Source organism: Symphalangus syndactylus, chromosome 17, assembly GCF_028878055.3.
Source record: "Symphalangus syndactylus isolate Jambi chromosome 17, NHGRI_mSymSyn1-v2.1_pri, whole genome shotgun sequence".
Taxonomy (NCBI): Eukaryota; Metazoa; Chordata; class Mammalia; order Primates; family Hylobatidae; genus Symphalangus; species Symphalangus syndactylus.
The window spans coordinates 20,672,131-20,699,168 of record NC_072439.2 but is presented as its reverse complement, the minus strand read 5'-3'; the positions used below and the strand labels follow the sequence as shown (position 1 = coordinate 20,699,168).

At 46.6% G+C, this 27,038-nt stretch overlaps 1 protein-coding gene across 2 annotated transcripts; it reads left to right on the top strand.

Annotated features, from left to right (window-relative positions):
• Positions 1 to 12,646: 12,646 nt before the first annotated feature.
• Positions 12,647 to 25,938, top strand: CEACAM6 (CEA cell adhesion molecule 6). Of its 2 annotated transcripts, none has more exons than XM_055250373.2 (6): positions 12,647 to 12,819; positions 13,701 to 14,060; positions 18,348 to 18,626; positions 19,068 to 19,322; positions 23,274 to 23,390; positions 24,533 to 25,938. In XM_055250373.2, exons 1-5 carry the CDS (start codon positions 12,756 to 12,758, stop codon positions 23,348 to 23,350), a joined length of 1,035 nt encoding a protein of 344 aa, XP_055106348.1. In that variant the 5' UTR covers positions 12,647 to 12,755; the 3' UTR covers positions 23,351 to 23,390; positions 24,533 to 25,938. The 2 variants fall into 2 exon arrangements, with proteins under 2 accessions (XP_055106348.1, XP_063477132.1); XM_063621062.1 differs by having other exon boundaries at positions 24,513 to 25,933.
• The last annotated feature ends 1,100 nt before the right edge of the window (positions 25,939 to 27,038 follow it).

The following is a 27,038-nucleotide window of genomic DNA, read 5'->3' as shown; positions in this document are numbered from 1 at the left end:
TTTTAAAACGCTCTCCAGAAAACTGTGATAAGAGCCTCTGCACAACGCACAGTAGCTTTGGGGAGCACTGAGCTACAAAAGTGATGGGGAAGGAACCTGCTACGTGCTGGGACCTTTATATTTCCACCTTATCTAATGTCCCCAATGATGCTTTAAGTAGGCACTAATATCTCCCTATCCCAAGACATCAATCTGAGTCCTTTACCTCAGAATTGGTCAAAAGTGGAACCAGGATTCCGACTCACATATTTCTGAATCTAAAGGTCATGTTTCACTGCAGGGCGATTGAGCCTACATGAATTCAAAGAAAGACAGATTCTAACAGAAATAACCACACAGGCTTCAATGAAGAGTCAGGGTCTGAAATGGGCCTTAGGACAAAGAACAGCTCAGGAGGCTGAGAAGACAGTTGAAGGTATTGTGGGAAGGAGTGAAAGAATTAGAATAAGTTCAGACATGAAAACATAAAATGTGGGTCAAGTCTTTCTACACAGACCAAGGGAGTAGACTGGGGCTGTGTTATGGGGCCTTCGAATGGCAGCCTAAGGAATTGGAACTTCATCCTATGGATGATAGGAGTCACTGGAAAGCTTTGAAAAGGTCAGAGGCATGACAAACAGCATTTCCAGGAAGATTACTCTGACAGTGTAACCAAAAAGCAGATTCGTTGCAGGCTGCATGTAGAGTCCCATTAACAAAAGCAAGGTCTGGGCCGGGCACGGTGGCTCAGGCCTGTAATCCCAGCACTTTGGGAGGCCGAGGTGGGTGGATCATGAGGTCAGGAGATCGAGACCATCCTGGCTAACACGGTAAAAACCCGTTTCTACTAAAAAATACAAAAAATTAGCCAGGAGAGTTGGCGGGCACCGGTAGTCCTAGCTACTCGGGAGGCTGAGGCGGGAGAATGGCGTGAACCTAGGAGGTGGAGCTTGCAGTGAGCCGAGATCGCGCCACCGCACTCCAGCCTGGACGACAGAGCGAGGTTCCGTCTCAAAAAAAAAAAAAAAAAAAAAAGCAAGGTCTGATACAAAAAAGTAACTTTATTCCAAAGCTAGCTTTGAGGAAGGGGCACAAAGCATTCTGCCTTTAAATGTGCTGCTTCACCTTTGGAGCAAAAAGCAGATATTTTTATAAGGTAAGAGAGGAAATGAGCAAGAATGACCAACAAGTGAGCAAAAGAGGAAATGAGAAGTAGATAACTGCCGGTCCTCCTGCTACCGGGCAGCTGTCTCCTGGGCAGCTGAGTTGGCACTTTCCTGGACAGAAGTAAGTTATAAAAACAGTCAAGTGGATATGCTTCCGACGTGCCCTCCGAAAGTGTGTGAGTTCCGACGTGGCCCAGGATGGAAGTTCTAAGGCAATCCCCTAAAGATGAAAGGTCCATGGCAGGTATGCTATGGTCTGCTGATCAACTGTCAACTCTTGAGAAGAGGCCCGTCATGGGGCACCTATCTAGAAGAACTTGCCCCTTAGGGAGTGTCTGGTGATGGGGGAGGTGAAAGGTTATATATACATTTCTGAAGGACTAAGTAGGAAATGGGGTGCTGGAAAAATGAGAAAAGAGACAGAGGGAAATAATTAAACCATCTCTAGGAAAATAGAGGTACTCAGTTACAATTTTCCACTGCCAAGCTTTATTTTATCTTTATGGGATATGGGTGGCACATATGTTCTGCCTACTTTTTGCTGAAAGGGGGCATAGTCATTGGACAGCGGAATGGAACCAATTTACTTGGAGTTAAAATATTTATAAGTATCCAGGCTTATAGATGATATAGGTTGGAGCATTATGATATGAAGTCTAGAAGGTCTCTGGGAGAGCCTGCTTTATATTTTTATATAGAGGATGTAAAAGCAGGAAGCTCCAAAACAGCAAGCAGGGCCAATGTTAAAAGCAGCTTTTGCCACTAGGATGGTCCTGACCCAAATCAGGACACTGCCCATTGGTGTAGCAGCAATGTGGGGCTATGAGAACTAAAATAATTATTTCTGTTAAAATAATTTTAAAAATTAGGCCACCTCTAGAAAAATAGGGGTACTCGGTTACAACAGTCTTAAGCAAGATAACGGAGAAGTGGTTCTGAACTCTGGCAACTTAGAATTATCTGGAAGCTGTCATCTTTTTTTTTTCTTTTTTTAAATTTCTTATTTTGAAATAATTTCAGACTTTCAAAAATGTTCCAAAAATAGAGTCCCCATATATTTTTCACTCAACTTCCCCAAATACTGTTTTAGATAACCACAGTGCAAACATTAAAATCAATAAATGATCACTGACGTTGTACAGTAAATAAATTGCAGACCTTATTCAAATCCCTTCTATCTTCCCAGTGATGTCGTCTTTCTAGACCAGGATCCAATCCAGGATCACACATTGCATCTCATTGTTCTGTCCTCTCAGTCTCCCTTAATCTGGGACTGTTCCTCAGAATTTCTTTTGCCTTCATGACCTTAACATTTATGGAAAGTATCGGAGTTATTTTGTAGCATGGCCCTCAGTTTGGGCTTTTCTAATATTTTCTCCTGATTAAACTCAGATTATGCACTTTTGGCAAGAATAGCATAGATGTGATGCTGCGCCTTCTCCATGCATCGTATTAAGATGCCCTAAGATGTCGATATCTCTGATTACTGGAGACGATAACTTTGAGCACTGGGCTAAAGTTCCTCCACAGTAAAATGGCTATTTTCTTTGGAAGCATTTTTAAGTGACCAATACCCCAGGCCACTCTATGGACCAATCAAATCAGACACTCCTGGGAAAAGGCACAGGCGTTGGTAGGTTTTAAATGCCCTACAGGTGACTCTAACCAGCATCCAGAATTGGAAACCCACAACTTAGACAGTGAAGATTAGAATCCTGGAAATCAGTCAAGAAGCCATTCCTTGGGCCTAACATCCAGTTCCGGACACAATATTTGGCATGAGCCCATGATAGGGGAATGGAAGGCCAAAAATCTCCTGATTGGGTAAATGATGGGTGAGTAGATTGCCGTCCAATAAAAAGAGAGGGCAGGGCCAGGTGTGGTGGCTTATGACTGTAATCCCAGCACTTTGAGAGATCAAGGCAGCCAGATAACTTGAGCTCAGGCGTTCAAGACCAGCCTGGGCAACATGGTGAAACCCCATTTCTACAAAAAAAAAAAAAAAAAAAATATATATATATATATATATATATATATGTAGCCAGGAATAGGTAGTACGTGCCTGTACTTTGGGAAGCTGGGGTGGGAAGATCACTTGGGTCCAGGAGGTTGAGGCTGCAGTGAGCCATGATTGCACCACTGTGCTCCAGCCTGGGCAACAGAGCAAGACCCTGTCTCAAAAAAAAAAAAAAAAAGAGAGAGAGAGAGAGAGAGAAGGCAAAATGCTAAGTAAGGTGTCCAGCCCTTCTGGAGTATTTTCTCTCCAGACTATAGAGAAACCTGTATTGTAGAGAAAGCACACACCATAAAATTTTACTATCATAAGCCTGATGTGAACTCCTAATTGCCACTAAGAAGAAGAAAATTATAAATCATATGATAGAAATATATGGCCACATATGCAGAGAGGCACACTTCCGGGTACAGTTGAATGAAAAATTCACAAAATCCACGTCAGAGGTACAAGACCTCCCCTAAACCACCCCGCCCTCCCCACTTGGTCCTTTGCTTAATCTCTTCTGAAGTAAGAGAACAAAGACTGTTGTAAATTTCACAAAATAGGAAAGTGTACCAATCTCCTGTCACCTGGCTGTTTAAGCAAGAGGACTCTGTGCTCAACTTCCCTAGAGTTATTATCTCGGGTTCTCCATAAAGGAATACCATCAATCCCCTTCTCAGAGGGACCGTCTAATAACATGCAAAAGGAAATGCCAATTTCACCAAAACCCAGAGGCAGGAAAGACCCTGACAAGTACAATCCCTAAGGTATTCACTTGCCTGCCAGGGTCTGGTGCAGCTGGTGCGGGAAGAACTGCTGCTGGCAATAGCTGAAAAAAAAAAAGGGACAGCAGCTCTAACAGTCAGGGGGTAGTAAGAAAAGAACTCACTCAGTTCACCTTCAATTCTCACACAGCCAACACCGTTCCAGCCTCCCTGTGGGGCCTCACTGGGAGGACTGGTACATAATTAAATGCCAATACATGGGTAAAATAATTTACAGAAGGGCGGGATCAACTGGGTCAGAAATGGTTGAAGATTTCACAAAACCAGAAGGATTTGGGTTAGGCCGTGAAAGACTCAGCCTTAAGAAAGCAGAGACAAAGAGAAACAGAAGCCTAAGAAAAGCATCTAGCCTTCCTGGCCAATTTTCTATTCAGACTTCAGAGAGGCCTTTATCATAGTGAAAGTAAATGTCATATACATTTACTATCCTAAGCCTGAGATGAGCTCCTAATTGCACAGATGGGACAGAAATTATGAATCATATGATAGAAATACACAACGCATGCAAAGATGCACACTTTGCACCACTCTAGATGCACAAAGATGCACACAGGCCCCACCAGAGATGCTAGTTTTGAAAAGGGTCCCAGGAAGAAGAGTGGGTTTGCAGATGTTATTTTATTTACTCTTCTCAAACACCATATGGGGATATTTCACAAGGAGGATTCTCGTCTTCAGAAAGGGGAAGTAACTTGCCAAGGTTGTTGGTGGATGTGGGATTAGAACCTCAGTGAGTCTAACACCGGAGCCCATGCCACCACCACTGCCACCGAGAGCCCTGAACAGGGTATGTGTAGGGAACAGGTAGGAGCAGAGAGAGTTAAAGCAGAAAGAAACCATTTTAAAACAGGGAAGTTAGGTAAGCTTGCTAAACGGGGATCATATGTTGCAGAGGCATGAACACTAGACAGACGTGTGAACTTGATCTTCTGATTACAGAAAAGACAAGACAAAAGAGGGTGTGAAAATGGGGCTCTGGGTTCCTAAGCTAAAGAGATGCTGCCAACAACAGTGAAGGAGCCATGAGATGCGTGGAGAAAGAATTGGATGGAGAAGCTGAAGCCCTGGGTTTAAATGCAAAAAGTCATAAAGTAAGGGCATGGCTATGGAGGGCAAGTTATATTCTCTCTCTGCAGTTTGGTCTCTCTTCATCTATAAATCACATGGAGTGAGAATTAATGTCTAAATGACCCTCAACCCTTGCTACTCAAAGTGTGGCCCACCAACCAGCAGCAACAACATGTCCAAAAACTCCTTAGAAATGCAGAATCTCAGACCCCACCAGAAGGATCAGAATCTGTATTTTAACAAGAACTTGGGGGGACCTGTGAGCACGTTAAAGATTGTGAAGCAGTTCTCTGAAATGTCTTCCAGTTCTAAAATGCAATGATTTCACACTCATCTGAACTTTGTCACCTCACAGGAGAAAGAAGGAAAATGGCATTTACATTTTACCTCGTTCGTGACCTTTTCTTAATCCTAACAGCCTCTTAGACTCGCCCACATCCGGGTAGAGGTTTTAGAAAACACCAGAGAGGCAGTGCTGCCACCTTGTGACTATCATCAGGAAATGCACTTAACTCTTAGCGGTCTCACCAGTTGTGGAGGGGATGGGGCTGGAGCCGGCAGAGTGTAGGAGGTGAAGTCCAAGTCACAGATGAGGTAAGAGAATCATAACGTCCTCTCTCCTATCGGAGCTCACCACGTCTGCACCTGCAGCAGCCAGGTGGCTACACACTAATAGAAAATCCAGCAAGTCAGAAAACTTGATTTACTCCTGTAACTTTGAGGCCAGTGACCTTGTGACACTGAACTACTTCTATAACTTGCCTGCACTTGAATTTCCACGTCTGTAAGTGGAGCAGGTGGATCCGGTCACCGTAGCTGCAGCTATATAGTGAGAGCTCCTGAGAGACAGCAGCACACCTGATCTCAGCATCCCCCATCTAGCAAATACCAGGCACACACTAGGCGCTCAAAGCCTCACTGAATGTGTATGTGTAAATAAATGACTATATGAGAGCCATGTGGATCATGGACAAAGTCAACAAATATTTTTGAAAGTCTACCAAGTACACTGTAGAATAGGAAAATAAGTAACCCAGGCAGGGTGGTGTTTTCTCCTAACTTCCCCTGACCTCCTTCCTGGGGGAGGGAGGGCCTCTGTACATCAGAGAGACTCTTGACACAGATAATGTTCTTGAGATGCGTTATAAGAAGTTGTCATGTTAACAAGAGGAAAGTCCATTTGTCTTGGGGATGTTTTAATCAATGGAACTGAGGGACCCGAAGCCCCCCCGATGAGACACAGGTTGCAACACCCACCCCAAGTGCATGGAGGGGAAACCAGATGGAGTGAATTGACAGGGAGCAGGACCTGGGAGAACAGGGGGTAAAGAGACTGAGGCACCCGGAGGAAGGTCTGAGGAGGAGCTCCCGGCCCCTGCGGTGACCTCGGTGTGGACTGATGCAGAACTCAGCAGCCTAAGTAAAGTGGCCGCACCAGGCTCCATTTGTACATGGGATCATTTTTTCAGTAAGATTTTCTTTCTGCTAATGGGCTGCATTTTCGCACACTTTCTAATACATCAGGCCCAGTTAATGGGCTACAAAACCATCATTCCATTCAACAGTCATTTATAGAATATTCCCAAAGTGTCAGGCCCTGTGTGAGTTCAGGCAATACGAAAATGAACACAAACAGCTCCTGTCCTCTAAGATCCCCATCCAGTGAGCTCCAGGGGCACCTCTCCTACAACACACCCCTGCTCTGCATGGCCCTCCTCTCTGCCCTCCACCAACCCAAATCCTCCCCCACCTCCAGCTCAAGTTCCACCCGACCAAGTCCCTCTCAGTCCCCCTGCACTCCTGCCACTTCTAGAGATGACTGCACTCATATCTCTAGGCTTTATGAAGTGGATGTCATCTCCCTGGTTAGGCTTGAGCCTCCTGAAGGCAGAGACCATTTTTAGAATTTTCCAGAAAGAAGCCACATCAGTGATTTGCATCAGAACAATCTTAGGCCCACCCTGAGCCTTCAACTTGGACACAGGCTCCACTGCCTAGCACAGTCCCTGGCCCCTGCAGTGCTTTATAAATCCTGCAGTAGCAAAGTCCACAATCAACTCTGCTTCAGTCGACAGGCTGGGATAAGTTGAAAACACAGAGAGAGAAGAACAGTCAAACAAAAATCAAAGGGCTTTGACTCATGCCTTGCCTCTTCCCTCTTTTCAGGGAAACAAAGTCACACTCCCTGCTCTCACTCCTGCCTGGAGGCTTCCAGGGAGGGCTCCCTTGTTAGCCTTCCCTTCAGCCCCCATGAGTATCACCCAGCATTCAAGCCCAGCCTCTCCTCTTCCTTCGAGCACATTTCCTAAAGTCTCAAATAAATGTCAAGTTTAGTGAGTGCTGATATTCTATGCCCCTAATGTTAACTTCAAGTATTATTACCTTTCTTCTTTTGCCCGGGGCCATTTCCAAACAAGTGCTGGAGCCAGGCGCCCCAGCAGCTGGGCAAACACACCTCAGGGCTCCTTCCCTCCTATGGCTCCTGTTTCTCAAACCCTCTGGGACCTGCAGCTCTGGGGGTCTCTTCCCCCAACCCAGTTCCCTCCCCTTTAGACCAGAACAACTAAGCCATGGCCACCTTCCCGATGGACACACAAGGAGGCCTGGTGTCACCCACTGCTCCAGGGGCGGTGTTCTGGGCAGGGGAGCTGCCTCTTGTCCTGGATCCTGCTCTGCTGCAACCTTACGTGGCTGCAGAATTGGAGGGAATTGTGAACAGAGAGAGGACAGGGCAACTTCCCAGGCAACAACACTACTATTGCCGATATTTTGCCAAGGATGGGAGCAGGAGCACAGAGGGGAAACAGACCTTGTCAACGTCTCCTCCACCAACACGTAACACCCATTTTCCTGCCAAATACTCAGATACAGAAGGTCACTGAAAGGTACAAGAAAATTCAAATGAGAAAAAAGACTTGAGGAAGAAACCATGAGGCATTAGGGTGTGGGAAGGCTGGAAGGAGTACAGGAGAGAACTGGCACGGCTGCCAAGTTATCAGTCACCTTCTTTTGTTCTTAAGAATGCTGAATTTCTTTTGTTTGACCAGTTTCACTTCCCAGATTCCAGTAAAGCACATGGTCTAATCTGTTACCTAACAGCAAGACAGCGTCGCCTCACCTGTTCTCGCCCTCAAATAGGAACACTGCCCTGGGACTATACCACAGACCGCCAGGCTGAGCCATCCCCAGAGGTCAGGAGCTTCCAACTGGGAACCTTTCATACACTCTTCAAGCGACGTACAGCTCCACTGACAGTCACAATAAAAATTCTAGTCTCTTCCCTCCTCCTGTTGCTGCCACCAATGCTGATGTCCACGGTCTCTAGCAGCCCGAATCCAGGTAAAGAAGACGGTCTATGAAGGGGAAAACAGGGGGAGGAAATGGAGCAAAACAGGCCACAGGTGCATCAAAATGTAGCCCTTTCAGCTACAGGGATTGGGAGCAAGTGAGCCTTTTTCAGTGCCAGTTTCCTCATTTACTGAAAGGAGCAAACTGTACTTACACCCAGTGTTGTGAGGGTTAAATGAGATATTGTATGTGAAAGTGTCTGCAGCTACAGCTGGCAGATATATACATATGTACATACTGGTTTAACAAATATTTGCTCCCATGCCTTCACCCCTAAGCCTTTTCCAGAAGAGTAATGCATTTCCCCAGGATCAAACTTGGTGGCAGTAGTGGGAAGGTATTGAAGGCAACCATATATTCATAAAAGATAAGGAACTCTTTGCTTATATTCTTTTTTTTTTTTTAAGACAGGATCTTACGCTGTCGCCCAAGCTTGGAGTACAATGGTGCAATCATAGCTCATTACAGCTTAAACTCCTGGGCTCAAGCAGTCTTCCTGCCTCAGTCTTCCAAGTAAGTAGGGCTAGAAGTGTGCACCAGTCTGCCTGCCTAGTTTTTCCTTTTTTTTTTTTTTGGAGTCAAAGTCTCACTATGTTGCTCAGTCAGATCTCAAACTTTGCTCGTATTCTTTATATTCTTTATATTCTTTAGAGTGCACCAAGCATGACATATTTTAATGCTATTCGGTGGTAGCTAATAAACGGAAGAAAATCCTATCACCGGGTAGTGTCCATATTTGAAGCTTTAGCCACACCAAGCCCTGCTGCAACAGTGCACCATTTGGGTAGCAGACCTTTGGCTAAGGCTTTCTAATCTGCTCCAGTTTTCACTACAACCAAAGTGGCCAAGCCCTTTGCAAAGAAATCATGCAGAAGACAGCTTAGCCCCGTGTATATTTCCACTTGGGAGCACCATCTCCCCAAGGGCCACTTCGAGGTGAAACAGCTTTGTTACATACTCAGCATCAACTTGGTCCTAAAATCAGGAGACGTTCAGCCTTCTCCACTCCAATTTCCAATGTTCCTTGCTTTGTAGAGAGAGCACTCTGGAAGCTGCTGAGCACCATAGCCCTGGGGCCTAAACCACCATTCAGGAAGGAAAGGTTTTTCCATCACTATGACAGACACCCAAGCTAGAGTCCTCAGCCTAGACTAAAAGCTCTAGCCCCAACCTCCGTTTCCAGTGCAACCCCCTCCACTCACTAAAAATTACTCTCTCTCAACCCAAACTAGACTGTTTGCCCTTCCCTGAACAGAGCTTGTGTTTTCCCACCAGTTCAACTTTGCTGATACACTCAACTCAAAAACCATCTTCCCACAGGCCAGGCAAGTGCTCAGCTCCTCCCACACCCAGACAATCGCTCTCCGTCCTGAGAGCTGGCTTAGCCCTACTGGACTCTGTCTTCTTGCACTTATCTGCTGCCTTATATTGAAGACCTTCCTGTGTCTCTCCTGCCTCCACCCACTGCCCTTCGAGGCTGCAGCCTCCTTGGCAGCACAGACTGGTGCACTGTTTCCATAACCCTCGTGCTATCCAGCTCAGCCCTCAGCAAACATTAGCTAACCGCACGAATGCGTCCTCAGGTTTCTAAATCAAACCAGGGCTTCAGAGCAGCTCTACTGACATCTGGGCTGAACAATTCCTTGTGGTGAGGGCTGTTCTGTGCATTGTGAGATGTTCAGCAGCATCCACATGCCCTCTCTCCACTACATGCCAATAGCAGCCTTCCCTCTCCCCCAAGCACCCTCTTCCTTCATGAAAGCAAAAAATATTTCTAGATATTGCCAAATGTCTTCTTGAGGGAAACCACCCCCAGTCGACAACCATTGCTTTATACCAATAGTTCTCCACCTGGCCACACGTTTACACTCATCTAGGCATCTACCCTCAGCCTGGAAGTCAGGGGGGCCTAGATCCAAATCCTGGTTCTGTCACTCCCTTTGCAACCCTGGACAAGTTGCTTCACTTTTTTTAGACTTTTTATTGTCTTAAGATGAATAAATACCACTGTTCACACAGACTTGTTGTGAAGATTAGATGAACCGCAGTGTGACCTAGAAAGGGTTCAATAAATGGACTAAGTGGAATTTCTCAAGTCGCTCCTAAAACACTAGGGTGAGGAACTGGGGGAAGCTCGCTGCGCCGCCAGGGGGCGCCATCACAAACCACCTCGGGGGTGGCGCTGGGCTCTAGCTTTGTTTCCCAGCCAAGTAAAGTTTGTAATGCGGGCCTGAGTCCGAGCTACTTAGTGGCTGGAAGAAATAATAGCTCCTCCATTCCCAAAATAAATCTCAAAATCTAATCTTATTTTATATCCCTTTTTATTTTTTTTTTTTGAGATGGAGTCTTGCTCTGTTGCCCAGGCTAGAGTGCAGTGGCGCGATCTCGGCTCACTGCAACCTCTGCCTCCTGGATTCAAGCTACTCTCCTGCCTCAGCCTCCCTAGTAGCTGGAACTATTGGTCCCTGCCACCACACCTAGCTAATTTTCATGTTTTTAATAGAGACGTAGTTTCGCCGTGTTGGCCAGGCTGGTCTCGATCTCCTGACCTCAAGTGATCCGCCCATCTCGGCCTGCCAAAGTGCCAAAGCGTAAACCACCGCTCCCAGTGGCTGGCATTATTTATTATGTCGCTGATATTGTCCAAAATTTGGCCATTGCGAGCTCCTTCTAGTTGGTTTCTGTGACTTTTGACACAACCCCATCATTTTTCAAGCAGTTCCTTACTTCTGGCCCCACAAAATGTTTACTTCTGGCCCCACAAGGCTCCTCTTGTGCTTTCTTGCCCAGCCCTGGATCAGCTATTTCTCCAGGGACCCCTGGTTCCTTTCATGGGAAAATGATGTTTGCAGACCGTGGGCGCCCATATGCCCATTGCTAGTAGGTGCCGGTGCTTCTGTGCCCTCTAGTGGTCGGAGCTGGGAAATAACACACGCACACTAGTGTACTGTAACCCACATTTCACAAATTAGGTAAATGAGGCACAGAAAAGTTAGACAACCTGACCAATATCACAGAGAAAATAGGTAGTAGAACTGGGAAACAAAAACAGTGACAGATGCACAAGTCCTAAAAAGCGAAAGTAACTTCTTCACACATGCACGTCAGCAGAAAGCCACAAGCCCGATATTCCAGCAGACACTCTCTTTGGAAAATAACCAGAATTCTACAGCAATAACCACAATGATAACCATCACGTACTCAACACCTGCCTGGGCACTGGGCTCCCACAGCAGCTCACTTATTCCCAACAACTCTGGAGGGTGGATTTTACCATCCTCCTTTCACAAATCAGGGAATCAAGAATCACAGAAGCCAAGTGACTTGTCAAGTCAACATAGTTAAGTGACAGAGCCAGTAGCTGAGCCCAAGTCTACCTGGATATAAATTCCACGCTTATGCCACTATATAAGCGTTTCCCAAGACTGATTTTAGGTGAAACATAAATAAACTTTAAGTTTAACTGTGTTTATTTTAATGCATGATAGGAAAAAAATTAAGCACACATCAAATCTCTAATTTCATGGACAACATTGCGTAAGACAAAAATATTTTGTCTTCAGCTCCTGGCCTCAAGCCATCCTCTCACCTCAACCTCTTGAGTAGCTGAGATCACAGGTGTGAGCCACCGAGCCCTGCTAAGACAAGGATGTTTTGTAAACTAAATTTAATTACAAAAAAGTATGAAGTAAATAATAATAAAGGTGGTAAAGCTGTAGAGAAAATCATAAAATTGGTCTAGAAGCATCTGGGGCGTGGATGACATAACACTACAGCACCATGCAGCTTCATTCTCAGTTACTCCCAGGAAATTAGGGTCACATAGCACTGCAGAAAGAACAACTCAGAATCTTAGACCCGGGCTTTAGCCCTAGATGTGTCCACTCCTAGGACCCCAAACATCTCTGTGACCTCCTTGCTGGGAGGAAATTCAACCTTCTCAGACATGTGAGAACAGTAGAAACATCCTGCACACATAGAGGGGTTTCTCTGTCACGGAGAAAATAACACCAGGTTTGAGGACCCCAGGGACTCTCTGTGTGGTGCTGACAGACCAAAGGCCCAGACACAGCAGAGGTCCGTGCTGGGGAGGGCGGGTCATCCTGTTATGGAACGGGGGTCCAAACAAGCTTGCTTCTCAGGGTGTCTTCTGGGGAACCGAATATAAACGGAAGAGGAAGAAGAGGAGGGACAAAAGAGACAGAAAAGAGAGGGGAGGGGATAGAGGATTCCTGAACAGAGACCACACCCATGACCCATGTGACCCTGGGAAATGCTCCTGCCCTGAGAGGAGGCTCAGCACAGAAGGAGGAAGGACAGCGGAGCCAACAGTCACAGCAGCCCTGACTACAGCATTCCTGGAGCTCAAACTCCTCTACACAGAGGAGGACAGAGAAGACAGCAGAGACCATGGGGCTCCCCTCAGCCCCTCCCTGCAGAGTGCATATCCCCTGGAAGGAGGTCCTGCTCACAGGTGAGGGGAGGACTCCCTGGGAATGGATGGGAGGAGGGAGCACAGAGACTGGCTAGGGTCTCCTGGGGAAAACAAGTCTCTGAGAGGGGACAGAGGGCTTCTGTTGAAGCCTGAGGAAGCAGAACACCAGAGAGGGACAGGGGTCACAACAGGGAAGTCACACTAAACTGGGATTGAAATAAAAAGGGAGGAAAATCAATTGATCATGTTTTCCAAGTTAATCATCATTTGTCACTACAATTTGAAAAAAGAGAAAAATGATAGAAATCAGAACTGCATCAGGGTGACACTCCAAATAAAAATATAACGAGGGCACAAAACGCTGGCCTTACTCACCAATCAGAAGTTGAAAAATAACCACCAGGTACACTCATTAACTCATCCACAAGTATTTGCAATCAATTTTAGTCAATGGCATACAACAAGCATCAGACAAGTCTCAGTCATCACAGAGCTCATGCTGTCATGAAGAGGAAAACACACACGCAAAGAGATCTAGAATGTGAGGTCAGGTGTTGACAAGAGCCCTGGAAGGAACAGAGCAGGGAAAGGTCAAAAAGAAAAGACCCAGGGTCTCTAGAGGAGGTGTCAGGGGAGGGGTCTCCCTAAGGTGCCCTGATGTGAGCAGGACTTGAGGCCAGTGGGGAGGGAGCCATGCAGACCCCTGGGGAAGAGCATTCCACACAGGGGAATGCTAAGGTCAGAGGTGCTGAAGGAATGCGGGTGTCACACTGCTGACTTTGACCCAGTAGGACGGACACACACACACACACACGCTCCAAGGTGGAGGGGTGAAGAGACCTGCTCAGGACCCAGGGCCCCGTTTTTCCACCCTAATGCATAGGTCCCAATATTGACCGATACTCTCTCCTCTCTCCTAGCCTCACTTCTAACCTTCTGGAACCCGCCCACCACTGCCCAGCTCACTATTGAATCCACGCCATTCAATGTTGCAGAGGGGAAGGAGGTTCTTCTACTCGCCCGCAATCTGCCCCAGAATCGTATTGGTTACAGCTGGTACAAAGGGGAGAGAGTGGATGGCAACCGTCTAATCGTAGCATATGCAATAGAAACTGCACGAGCTACCCCAGGGCCCGCATACAGTGGTCGAGAGACAATATACCCCAATGCATCCCTGCTGATCCAGAACGTCACCCAGAATGACACAGGATCCTACACCCTACAAGTCATAAAGTCAGATCTTGTGAATGAAGAAGCAACTGGACAGTTCCATGTATACCGTGAGTACTTCCCCATGACCTCTGGGTATTGGGGGTCAGTTGTACTTCCCACATACGGGATTGTCAGGCCTGGGCTGTGCCTCTGGCCCTCTCTGCATTACATCCTGTGTTAGGGTTTGGACATTTAGTGCAGGACACACACGGGGGAGGCAAACTTCCACAGATCAGAATTCCTTTCCTGGATCCAGACCCTGCAGACACTCGCTGCAGAGGAAGGACAGTCTGATGGGGGTACTCAGCAGGGCGAGGTCAGTGTCAGACAAGCACCCCATTGTCTCCCCATGGACCTGACCCTGAGAAAGACCCTGGAGAACTGGGTCAAGGCCTGGCCTGTGAAGGGCCCCCTGGGATCCTCAGAGAGAAGCTCAACTCTTCCCAGAACTGAGCCCCTGTACAAAGCCCCGTCCCTGGTTCCTGATTCCAGGTGATCCTGGAGAGTCTGTGCCAGGGCTGTGTGGCGGCCTCTTGAGCAGGGCTGGCTGGGAGCAAGGATGTGAGCTATCCAAGGGCCATGACTCCTGGAGTTGGTCACCAGGCAGGGCCGAGCACCCGGAGCGTCATCTAGCTGAGGATAGGGCCTCCTCCTTCACTTGAGGCTCAGCATGGAAAGGACAGATGGAAAAAATTACTAGTGCGTGAGCCCACTGCCCTGGGAGACATAGGTTACTCCCTGGGAAGTTCAGAGTCCCCAAGGGGAGGAACAGAGAAGAGAGGATGCTCCTGGCAGCTCCATGTCCACCAGGGATCAGGCCCAGAACCCTCTGTCTTGGAAGCAAATAATCACAGATGCTGTTCATTTGAGCAGCTCCTCCGTGCAGAGCTGAGATCAAGTAATTGTAAATATTTTGAGGTTAATTCACAAACAACCTCACAGCCAAATAGCACTTATCCTACTTATTGAAAGGAAATTGAGGGACAGGGAGACAGTCACTAACAAGGGTCAAACAGGCCATAGGTGGCAGATTGAAGTCACGTGAGGTCTGTCTGCAGCCACAGCCCCCTCCTCTCCTCAACTGGGGGTGGATGGGGCTGTTTGCTGTTAGGCCTCTGCAGACCTGAGACCAGTCATGGGTTCACTTCCTTTTGTCTTGTGCATCCGCAGCTCAGAAGTGGAGGTTCTGGTCTGGAAAGTAAGAAGCAAACAGAGAATTAATCAGTTTTACTCTAGAACTAAATCACCTGCCTCAAATAACAGAGTCAGTGCTGGGATTGTCCAGGCCTCTCCCTTCGATCCACAGTCCCCTCATTGCACCTGAAATCCTGTGTTTCCCGATGTGTTGGTGTCACTCCCATGGGAGGATAAAGGAGAGGACTTTGCTTTCTCTCCCCACTCACGCCCTGCACCAGCACAGGCGCAAAGTGAGACACACGCTCGCTCAGGAGTTCTCTCGTGAAGAAGGGAAGAAAGGAAGAAGGAATGAAAAAAGGATCCATAATCTCTTTAGAGACCAGCTCCTGGATGCAGAATCCTATGAGGTTTTGGCCACACCTGTTTCTTGTCCCTCAAGGACTGACACCCATGTTCCATCCCTCTCAACCCCTGTCCCTAAACCTACCCCATCTCATGTGACTCTGGGGTTCCTTGGTCATTAGAGGGTTTTCAGGTCTCCCTGGTCCTGGTCTGGGGCAGCCAAGAGGCTCCAGGTCCCTGAGGTCTCTGAGGTCACTGTAGCCCCCACTGCTCACTGCCATGGGTATCTCTGGCTCTTTCTGCTCCTCTATGTCCCTCATTTTCCTCCCCTTTCATTCTAGCTGGGATGCCCTGCCCTGCACAGCTTCCTCCACCCTTAGGCCTTCCCCAGAAAACCTCTCTAACAAGGCTGGCTGTCCTGTTCCCTTCCCGCTCACACTGTGTACTGGCCCACCTCCCAGGTAACAGGGAAGGCACAGAAATCAGCCGAAGCAGCCGCCCCTGCCAGGCTCCATCACTAGCCAATGTCCCCAAGTCAACAGGAGAACGAGCTTCCACTGTGTCCCCATCCAGGGCTCTTTCTTCCAGTGAGGCCGACATGTGGAACAGGCCACGGGACAGGGACAAGCGACTCCTCCATACAGTTTCTACTGACTCACCAGGGAGTCAGAGGCAGGATGACAAGTCTGCTTTCCCCAAGGCCCAGAGGCTAATTTCACCCGTTGACTTCCGTCCTCATCCTGGTGTGAGGCTCACATCTTCCAGTCATTCCCCAGGACCTTCCCCAGGTGCAGCTGGCCAGGCAGGTGCTGTCTGATGGGTTTGCTGCTCATTCCACATACACTACTGTGTCCTCATGATGACGCCATTGTCATAAAGTGGGGTCCCTTGGACTGAGAAGTGCACCAGCCACTGGAGTCTCACATAGACTCTGCCCAGTTTAGATGAACTTAAACTCTCATGGTGTTTTCTGAGGTTAACAGGAAAGGAAGAAAGCATTTCACATGACTGTTTTGGGCTCCTTCCCTATTTGCCTAACTGCACAGGAATTACGGGCAGGGAGCTCTTTCTAAATTTACTAACATAACACACGTTGCTTCTAATTTGGCATCGTTCCTTCCTTTATGTAACTGACACACACCTAAGACTTCCTCTCCTACTGGTTCTATCCTCCTAAGAGGACTCATGTGCCTCTACTCAGGGAGCTGCTAATTTCAAACCAATTTCAGCATCTTCATTTGAGGACAATATGATCCTGCTGGAATTCACAGCACACCTAAACCTTAGTATGTTATCAAGAAAAATACTACTTCCAGCCATTGATCTTCGATCTTTAGGCCATTAGTAACAATCTCCACTTACGGAAAAAATTAAATGTTTCCCCCAAATTTCTTTTGTTTTGTACTATATTCAGAACATAACATGAGGTCTAAACTCCTGACAAATTTTTCAAAGCAAATTACAGCACTACAGGTCAAGCATCCCACATCCAATAATCCAAAATCTGAAATGCTCCCAAATCCAACACTTTTTGACCACTAAAGTGATGCTGAAACGAAATGCTCACTGGAGCATTTTGGATTCTGGGCTTTCAGATTTAGGATGTTAAATGGGTAAGTCTACTGCAAATATTCAAAAATCCAAAAACAGTCAGAAATCCAAAACACTTTTGGTCCTAAGCCTTATGTGTAAGTGATACTCAATCCGTATGAACTATAGGTACCAAGCTGTACAGCAAATCTCTAGAACTTCATCCTGTGTAACTGAAAGTGCACACCCATTGACTAACTCCCCATTCTGCCTCTCCCAACCCCTGGCAACCATGGTTCTACTCTGATTCCATGAGTGTGACCACTCTAGGGACCTCACATAAGTGGAGCCTTACAGTATCTGTCCTGTGAGTGACTTATTGCATTTAGCATAATGTCCAATGGGAGAAAATATTTGCAAAACTTCTTCTCAAATTTCTGTCTCATATCTGTCAAACACACATGGTCCTTGAGAGTCAGATTTGCAGGATTTCATGCTCCCCCTTTCCACCACTCAGCTGTGCATTTGCAAACATCCACATGTATTTATAGAGAGAGCCACAGGGTCCTCACCTGCCCTCCGCAGAGGGAGAAGAAACAGTAAAGGCCAAAGAAAAGGAACATGGCTCCGCTGTTAAATTCAGGCAGCTTCTGCCTGTCCCCCTCACTGTCTTCTAGATCATTCTCTGAATTCTGCTCTATCTTTAGGGGTCACAGGCTCAAGTCAGTCATTATTAAACACCTGGGAAAAACTGCCCCACCTTGTGGTTCCACTGCCTGATGACTGGACTGACCTCCAGGCTTGCCCCTGGTGTCCCCTGTGTTATTTCTGCTGAAACATCCAATCCCAGGCCAGGCCGCACAGTATCCTTGGGGTTTAAGGACAATAAGAAGTCCCATCATCACCCATCTCTAGAATGTCCTTAGAAAAGGAAGCCACACAGAAAATACAGCCAGGGGGGCAAAGTAGGACTAAAGCTTGAAAAGACCCAGCACCTGAATGTTTCAGGTGAGGACCCCAAGGGAAGCCAGGCAGGCAGCTGGTCAGGGAGAAACCAGGAGAAGCACAAGGGGCTGTGACCCCGGGTTCTGTGTCTCTCCATGACCCAATGCTGCTGCTCAATTCACACTTGAGAAAGACTGTGCTTCTCCCACACAGAGCAGGTGGTCTCACACAATCTCAGCCCTCGGATCATCATGCATCTGTTGTGTGACACACACACCTGCCGTGGGCTTTTAAGGACTCAAGGGGGCTGAGAGATGAGAGATGCCAACTCTGATTGAAAGATTCCTGTGGAGGAATCAAAGGCGCCACACAGGGCAATCTTCTCTCTGTTTTCTGCACAGCGGAGCTGCCCAAGCCCTCCATCTCCAGCAACAACTCCAAACCCGTGGAGGACAAGGATGTTGTAGCCTTCACCTGTGAACCTGAGGTTCAGGACACAACCTACCTGTGGTGGGTAAATGGTCAAAGCCTCCCGGTCAGTCCCAGGCTGCAGCTGTCCAATGGCAACAGGACCCTCACTCTACTCAGCGTCAAAAGGAATGATGCAGGATCCTATGAATGTGAAATACAGAACCCAGTGAGTGTGAACCGCAGTGACCCAGTCACCCTGAATGTCCTCTGTGAGTATATTCTGTTCCTCTATGGCCCAGGCTGCCAGCCCAAATCCACACAGCCAGAGGCCAGGTCTCTCAGTCCCTCTCAGGTCTAAGGACTCAGACCCTAACCCAGGCTGGCCATGACTTCCTGCCCCAAGCAAACCTGGGCAGCCCAGGCCTTGACCAAGAATGGGAGGGGAGGGACTGTCTCCTGTGCTACTTCTGCTCAAACACCCATTCCCATCATCACTCATCTCCAGGATGTCCTTAAGGCTCGGGGTTCACATTTTCTGACGGGAGAAACAGGTGAATGTCTCAGACTTTGTCTCGGGGGACATAGCGGGAGTTTGGTTGAGACTTCAGGGTTGTGACATGGCTCAGGGGGACACTGTGGCCCTTCCACAGGCCAGGAACTTATGCTTCCCTCTGACAACATCACCTGTGGCTTTATTCTCTTTCCTCCAGATGGTCCGGATGCCCCCACCATTTCCCCCTCAAAGGCCAATTACCATCCAGGGGAAAATCTGAACCTCTCCTGCCACGCAGCCTCTAACCCACCTGCACAGTACTCTTGGTTTATCAATGGGACGTTCCAGCAATCCACACAAGAGCTCTTTATCCCCAACATCACTGTGAATAATAGCGGATCCTATATGTGCCAAGCCCATAACTCAGCCACTGGCCTCAATAGGACCACAGTCACGACGATCACAGTCTCTGGTAAGTGGATCCATGAAGCACTAGCATCACATTTTCAGGTGGAGTCTGGCTCTCAGAGAAGAGCCAGGAAGAAATTTTCTTTCCCAACCTGTGTCCAAGGGGCACAAGCAAATCCCAAATTCTCCCCTGAACCCTCCCAATTCACCTCTGCAGACTCTTTTCCCCTTGTTTTTTTGTTTTTTGTTTTTTGATTTCTCATGTCTGACTTTGGGTCCATCCTGGAATGAGAGGAGGGGGCTCCCTCAGCCCTGAGCCCTGTGTAGTGAAAGCGGCTTCACAGAGAAAAAAGGAGGAAGGGTCCTCAGGGTCAAGTTGCTGCTCTCTGTCACCAACAATTCCCTTTCTGTCACTTCTTTGTCTTCTTTTACCTACTCCATAAGCTACAAGGGACAAGGAGGCTTTGAAATGAGCTCACACTTTTTCCTTAAATGAGAAGAGGAAGCCCCTTGGATGATGCAGGAGCAGCTCAGACTCTGCCCCCATCTCTGCTCCCAGCGCCCCCAGTGACTGACTGACCCTACCCTGAAGCCACCTAAGGTGGAACTGGGGCATATGGAGAAGGTGCCCAGGTGTCTGTCCTGAATCAGGCTAAATCAAGCTGCTAATTGACACCAAAGCCTCCCCTGGATCAGGCTGCAGGAAAATGGGAAGACATGGAGCCTCAGGACAGACTGCTGAGCTGTGTCCTGGCTCTGAAGTCACTGACTATATAAGGCTGTGGGCACAGCACATGGGACACAGCACAGAGGACAGCAAGTGACGCACACTTGGAGACATAGGGAGATTCAGCCATGGGGACTCTGCATGGCAGGGAAGGGGCAGTGCCAAAAAGTGTGTATTTATAGAGAGGATAAGACTACCAGCCACTATATATCTAATATAGGACTTACCTTTTTAACCCTTCCACGTGTGCAGGTCCGTAGTATTAAACACATTCCCGTTGTTCTGCTACCATCACTGCCATCCACCCACAGAACTCTTTTCTTCCTCCCAAAATGAAACTCTGCTCCCATCAAACTCCTGGGCAGAGCTGCCCACCTGTGACCCACAGCCTGACCCCTGAACTCACCTCTAGACTTGCTTCTGGTCTCCTGCTCAAACCCCCATCCCCATCGTCACCCATCTCCAGGATGTCCTTAAATAGCAAAGCCTCAGAAAAAAACACACCTTGGCTGGGTGGTGTGGGACTGTGCAGGTGAAAGAAATAGCACCTGCATGTTCCAGGTGAGTACCCCAAAAGACCAGGCAGTCAGCCAGTCAGGGAAGAAACAGGAGAGGTGCCAGAGGCTGTGGCTCTCAGTCCTGTATCTGCCCAAGACTCAATGCTTCTGTCTTATTCACATTTGAGAAAGTCTGTGCTTCCCCCCCACACAAAGCAGGTGGCCTCATGATCTCTGAGCCCTCAAATCCTCGTGCATCCATCTTCTGACACACACACCTGCCCTGGGATCTTAAGGACTTGGGTGGGCTGAGGGGTGGGAGATGCCAACTCTGATTGAACGATGCCTGCAGAGGAATCAAAAGTGCCACACAGGGCAATCTTCTCTCTGTTATCTGCACAGCGGAGCTGCCCAAGCCCTCCGTCACCAGCAACAACTCCAAACCTGTAGAGATTTCTACATATAAGTTTAAGTTATCTGTGAACAGAGATAATTTTACTTCTTTCCAATTTGGATGTTTGTTTGTTTGTTGCCTAATTTCTCCAGCTAGGACTTTAAATATTATGTTGAAGAGAAGTGGTGAAAGCAGGCATCCTTGTCTTATTCCTGGTCTTACGGGGAAAGCTTTCAGTCTTTCTCCATTGAGTATCCCTCTGTTATGTTGAGGTGGTTTCCTTCCATTTACAGAGTGTTTTTATTTATAAAAGAATGTTGAATTTTGTCAAATGCTTTTATTGACTAAATCTTATTACTAATTATAGGTCTATTCAGATTTTTTTGTGTTTTCCAGGAATTTGTCCGTTTCATCTAGGTTGTCCAATTTGTTGGCATACAATTATTTACTGCACTCTTTTAATCTTTATTATTTCTGTAGAATTGGTAGCAATGTCATCAATTTTTTTGAGAGTAGGTCTCACTCTGTAACCCAACCCAAGCTGGAGTGCAGTGGCTTGATCATAGCTTACTTGCAGGCTCAACCCCCAGGGCTCATGTGATCCTCCTACCTCAGCCTCCTGAGTAGCTGGGACTACGGGCATGTGCCATCATGCCTGGCTAGCTTAAAAAAAAAAAATTGTAGAGACTGTGTCGCCCTATGTTGCATAGGCTGGTCATGACCTTCTGACCTCAGGCAACCATCTTCCTTTGACCTACCAGGGTGCTGGAATTACAGGTGTGAGCCACCATGCCCCCATTTTCATTTCTGATTTTAGTAATTTGAATCTTCTCTTTTTTTCTTAGTCAACCTAGTAAATGATTGTCAATTTTGTTGATCCGTTTTGAAGGACTAACTTTTGGTTTCATTGACTCCCTTTATTGTTTTTCTAGCCTCCGTTTTATTTATTTCAATTATAACTCTTATTGTTTCCTTCATTCACTATATTTGGGTTGATTTTGTTCTTTTTCTATATCCTGAATTTGTAAAGTTGGGTTGTCGATTTGAGGTCTCTCTTTACTTTAATGTAAGTATTTACCACTATCAATTTCTTGTACAAGATTCTTAACTTCTCTGAGCCTTCAATTCTTCAACTGAAAATTGCAATAATTCTCATCGCTAAGAAATGGGTGGAAAAAATGAAAATTGAAATAACAGTGCCTGTTTCATAGTATTGTTCTGAAGATTTAATGTAATATTTGATTAAGCCTTCAGCAAAATGCCACACACAAAGAAAAGCTTCACAAATATTAGCTATTATTATTACTACTGTTACCATTAACCCTGAAGTCAGGTAGTCCTAGAGTCCAATTCGAAATCCACTTGTCGCTAACCATGTGACTTTTGATAAGTTTCTTCATCACTCTACGCCTCTGTCTTTTCATCTGTAAAATGGAAATAATGTCTACCCAAGAGGGTTACTGTATAAATCAAATGAGATACAGGTAAAGTACGTAGCACAGGGCCTGGTAGCTAGGACGTGCCCCTCAACAGTAGCTAACATAGCATTAACCATCACACTGAGTTGACCGGTGAGGGCTAAGCACCAAATGGAAACCCACTAGGACATGGTTACTGGCTAAACATGGGAGAGAGGAAAAACAGTGCAAAGAATCAAGCCTGGTATGTTAGCTTTCATCCACCGAGATGCAGCCAAGATGGGATTAGAGGTGCAAGATAATTCACTGGGGAAAACAGCCATGAGGGAAAATGGAGCAGCAGTGAGAGGAGAGCCTAAGAGAGCCCTCAGACCACGATGCAGATCTGATTCCTGAGAAGGAGAAAGAGAAGGAGGGAAGTTTTAGATAGCAGTGCAGTTCTGAGTTTCCCCAAGACCGATGGGGAGTCCTTGAACCCCTCACCCATGAGAGTGAAGCAGGGTCTCACAGACCTGGGCTTGCTTTCTTTCCCCTGGTGGGAGCCCATGAGAAGTGAGTTCTCTGTGCAAAGAACATGGTAAATTCAGAATGCACTAGCCTGGGCCTTCTGTCAATCAAGTCCCCGCCATAGAGATCCAACAGGCTCTTATTTATGGCTGCCACAACTGAGACACTGAGAAAAAGATGCAACCATAAAAGTATAGAAAGTTCTAATGACATGCAAAAATAGCAATCAGACTTTCTCAAATTTTCAAAGCCTTCAAAAATGTCTGAGTGCAGAAAGAACAGGATGAAATTGACAGAAGACTGATCACCAACCTACAAAGGTGGTAAGAGAGAAAAAAAATTGCAACTTTCCCACAAAACTAGTGTATTCCTTGAAGGAACAAGTCAAGACTGCTTCATGTTGACAGCTAGTTCTTGGGGACCCCACTGTAGAATAACATCACCTTCATTCCTTCTCTTTTCTTCCCACAAGGAAGTGCTCCCGTCCTCTCAGCTGTGGCCACTGTCGGCATCATGATTGGAGTGCTGGCCAGGGTGGCTCTGATATAGCAGCCCTGGTGTATTTTTGGTATTTCAGGAAGACTGGCAGGTATGATGGCCTTTCCTCTTGTCATGTTTCCTGCAGGGCTGACCACCATGCTTGGGAGAGGGAAAAAACTTCTTCACTTATATCTGGGACTGGATCCCCTCCTTCTGTCCCTAAACTCCTGCTTCTCAGCACTAATTCCTGCAGGTCTCTTTTTTTCCTGGTCTTCATGCTCCCTGTACCCCACTGTCTCCTAGATATAATTATCCCCAGCCTCTGCTCATTTGTTTCTAGAGTCAGTACATTGTCAAAGCCTCTTAATCCTTTTTCAACATCTCTCACTTGTGTCAGTCTCTCCATTCCCATAAACCTCAATAATTCTTCAATATCCTGCTTGACTCCTTGTTTTAAGGTTGGAATCTTTCTGGCATATGACTGCCTCATTACCTTCCTAAAATCTAGTTCACTCACCTACTTAAGGAGCCAAAGAGGGCCAGGCACAGTGGCTCACGCCTGTAATCCCAGCCCTTTGGGAGGCCAAGGCGGGCGGATCACGAGGTCAAGAGATCGAGAATCGATCTCGGCTCACTGCAAGCTCCGCCTCCTGGGTTCACGCCATTCTCCTGCCTCAGCCTCCTGAGTAGCTGGGACTACAGGTGCCCGCCACCATGTCCGGCTAATTTTTTGTGTTTTTAGTAGAGACGGGGTTTCACTGTGTTAGCCAGGATGGTCTCGATCTCTTGACCCACCTGGGAGGTGGGTCTCTTCCACCTGGGAGGGGGAAGCTGCAGTGAGCTGCACTCCAGCCTAGGAGTGCATACATAGGCCTATACTATTCATGTGGATACATAGGCCTATATGTAGGCCTATACTCCTATTCAAGGAGAATCGCTTGAACCTGGGAGGCAGAGGTTGCAGTGAGCTGCACTCCAACCTGGGCAACAGGGCGAGACTCCGTCTCAAAAGGAAAAAAAAAAAAAAGACTATGTGGTCAACTGCTACTCCTGTTGCACTTATATAAAGAATGAGGCCAAGTTTGATGAGACTAAACTTATTTGGAAAACAAATATGTCTTACCGGGATTATCTTTGGTAGAAATAGAAATGCCTATGAAGAGAAAAATTATGTTGAAAAAAACTATAGTACACCCGTTATGACACCACAGCTCTGCTTATTGTTTTTTAGTTTTCATTATCCACCTGTAGATTGGACCAGATCCTGAATTCTTCTAGCTCCTCCAATCCCATTTTATCCCATGGAACCACTAAAAACAAGGTCTACTCTGTTCCTGAAGCCCTGTGTGCTGGAGATGGACAACTCAATGAAAATTTAAAGGGAAAACCCTCATGCCTGAGGTGTGTGCCACTCAGAGAATTCACCTAACTAAAGACGGTCAAACTGCAAACCATGGTGAGAAATTGACGACTTCACACTATGGACAACTTTTCCCCAGATGTCAAAACAAGACTCCTCATCATGATAAGGCTCTCACCCCCTTTTAATTTGTCCTTGCTTATGCCTGCCTCTTTCACTTGGCAGGATAATGCTGTCATTAGTATTTCACAAGAAGTAGCTTCAGGGGTAACTTAACAGAGTGTCAGATCTATCTTGTCGATCCCAACATTTTACATAAAATAAGAGATCCTTTAGTCCACCCAATGGCTGACATTAGCAGCATCTTTAACACAACTGTGTTCAAATGTACAGTGGTCCTTTTCAGAGTTGGACTTCTAGACTCACCTGTTCTCACTACCTATTTTAATTTAACCCAGCCATGCAATGCCAAATAATAGAATTGCTCCCTACCAGCTGAACAGGGAGGAGTCCGTGCAGTTTCTGACACTTCTTGTTGAACATGGCTAAATACAATGGGTATCACTGAGACTAAGTTGTAGAAATTAACAAATGTGCTGCTTGGTTAAAATGGCTACACTCATCTGGCTCATTCTTTATTATATTTTAGTTGGTTTGCATCTTGCCTAAGGTGCATAGTCCAACTCTTGGTATTACCCTCCTAATAATCATACTAGCAGTCATACTCCCTGGTGTAGTGTATTCTCTAAAAGCTTTAAATGTTTGCATGCAGCCAGCCATCAAATAGTGCATGGTCTTTCTTTGGCTGGAATTACAAAACTCAAAGAAATGTGTCATCAGGAGACCATCATAACCTATGAAGGATAAAAGCCCCAAATGGTGGTAACTGATAATAGCACTAATGCTTTAAGATTTGGTCACACTCTCACCTAGGTGAGCATGTAGAGCCAGTGGTGCTAAATGCTACATACTCCAACTGAAATGTTAAGGAAGCAGATAGATCCAATTAAAAAAAAAATTAAAACCAATTTAAAAAAAAGAACACAGGAGATTCCAGTCTACTTGCGTTAGCATAATACAGAAGTCCCCTCTACTTTAACTTTTACAAAAAAGTAACCTGAAGTAATCTGATGTTAACCAAGGTATTTATTTCTGCGGTTCTGTTTCCTTGTTCCGATTTGACAAAACCCACTGTTCTTGTATTATATTGCCCAGGGGGAGCTATCTCTGTACTTGTAGAGTGGAGCTGCTTTAATTCATAAATCACAAATAAAAGCCAATTAGATCTATAACTAAATTTGTTGTAATTCTGTCTCTTGATGTGGGTTCACAGCCAGCGACAGCCAGTGGAGTCTCTCTGGCTGCATCATTCTCACCCCGACCCTCCTGCCTTCCTCTTTCACTTACAAGGGCCCTTCTGATTACACTGAGCCCACGCAGATTATCCAGAATAACCCCCCATCTCAAGATCCTTAACTTTATCTTATTTGCAAAGTCTTTTTGCCAAATAAAGTAACACGCACATGTTCCAGGGATTAGGATGTGGACATTTTTAGGAGGTCATTATTCTGCCTAACACAAGTAACTTTCATAAATATCACCCACAACAAAAATTTGCTTTGCCTTCCTTCTGTCTGAATCACAGGCCAGAGCACAAACTTCAAGGTGAAACACACCAGCTCTGCTATGAACTGCCTGGATGATCCTGGACCACTCACTTCACCTCCCACGGTCTCTTCTCATTTGCAGCACAAGGATGACACTTATTGCATCAGAAAATGACAGTGCAAGAGTAAATTAAGGTACTAGACACAGAGCCTGGTACCTGATGAGCCCTCAGTAAACATTCCTTTCAGTCTCTTCCTTTCAACATCCCGTTCTTTCAACATCCCATTTCTTTCAAACTCACCCATCTGCCCTTTCATCTTCTTTCTCTTCAGCAACTTACACAGTCTACCCTACCAGTTAGCAAAGAAGCCAACTACCCATTCTCTCATGATTCTGCTGGAATGTTCTTGTGATGGAGTCTGCTATCTACTCAAGAAAGCCCACGTTATTTATATGGAGAGGTCTGTTTAGAACAAGAGGTCCTTTTTATGTTCACATAAAATGTGTACATGTGGTTGGGCGCAATGGCTCACGCCTGTAATCCCAGCACTTTGGGAGGCCGAGGCGGGCAGATCATCTGAGGTCAGGAGTTCGAGAACAGCCTGGTCAACAGAGTAAAACCCCGTCTCTACTAAAAATACAAAAATTAGCCAGGCGTGGTGGAGGGTGCCTGTAATCCCAGCTACTTGGGAGGCTGAGACAGGAGAATTGCTTGAGCCCGGGAAGCAAAGGTTGCAGTGAGCCAAGATCACGCCACTGCACTCCAGCCTGTGCAACAAAGAGTGAAAT

Coding starts and splice junctions, on each gene's coding strand:
- CEACAM6 (XM_055250373.2), top strand. CDS start 12,756: ATGGGGCTCCCCTCAGCCCCTCCCTGCAGAGTGCATATCCCCTGGAAG. Junction 12,820..13,700: donor GAAGGAGGTCCTGCTCACAG/GTGAGGGGAGGA, acceptor CCTCTCTCCTAG/CCTCACTTCTAACCTTCTGG. Junction 18,627..19,067: donor AGTCACCCTGAATGTCCTCT/GTGAGTATATTC, acceptor TCTTTCCTCCAG/ATGGTCCGGATGCCCCCACC.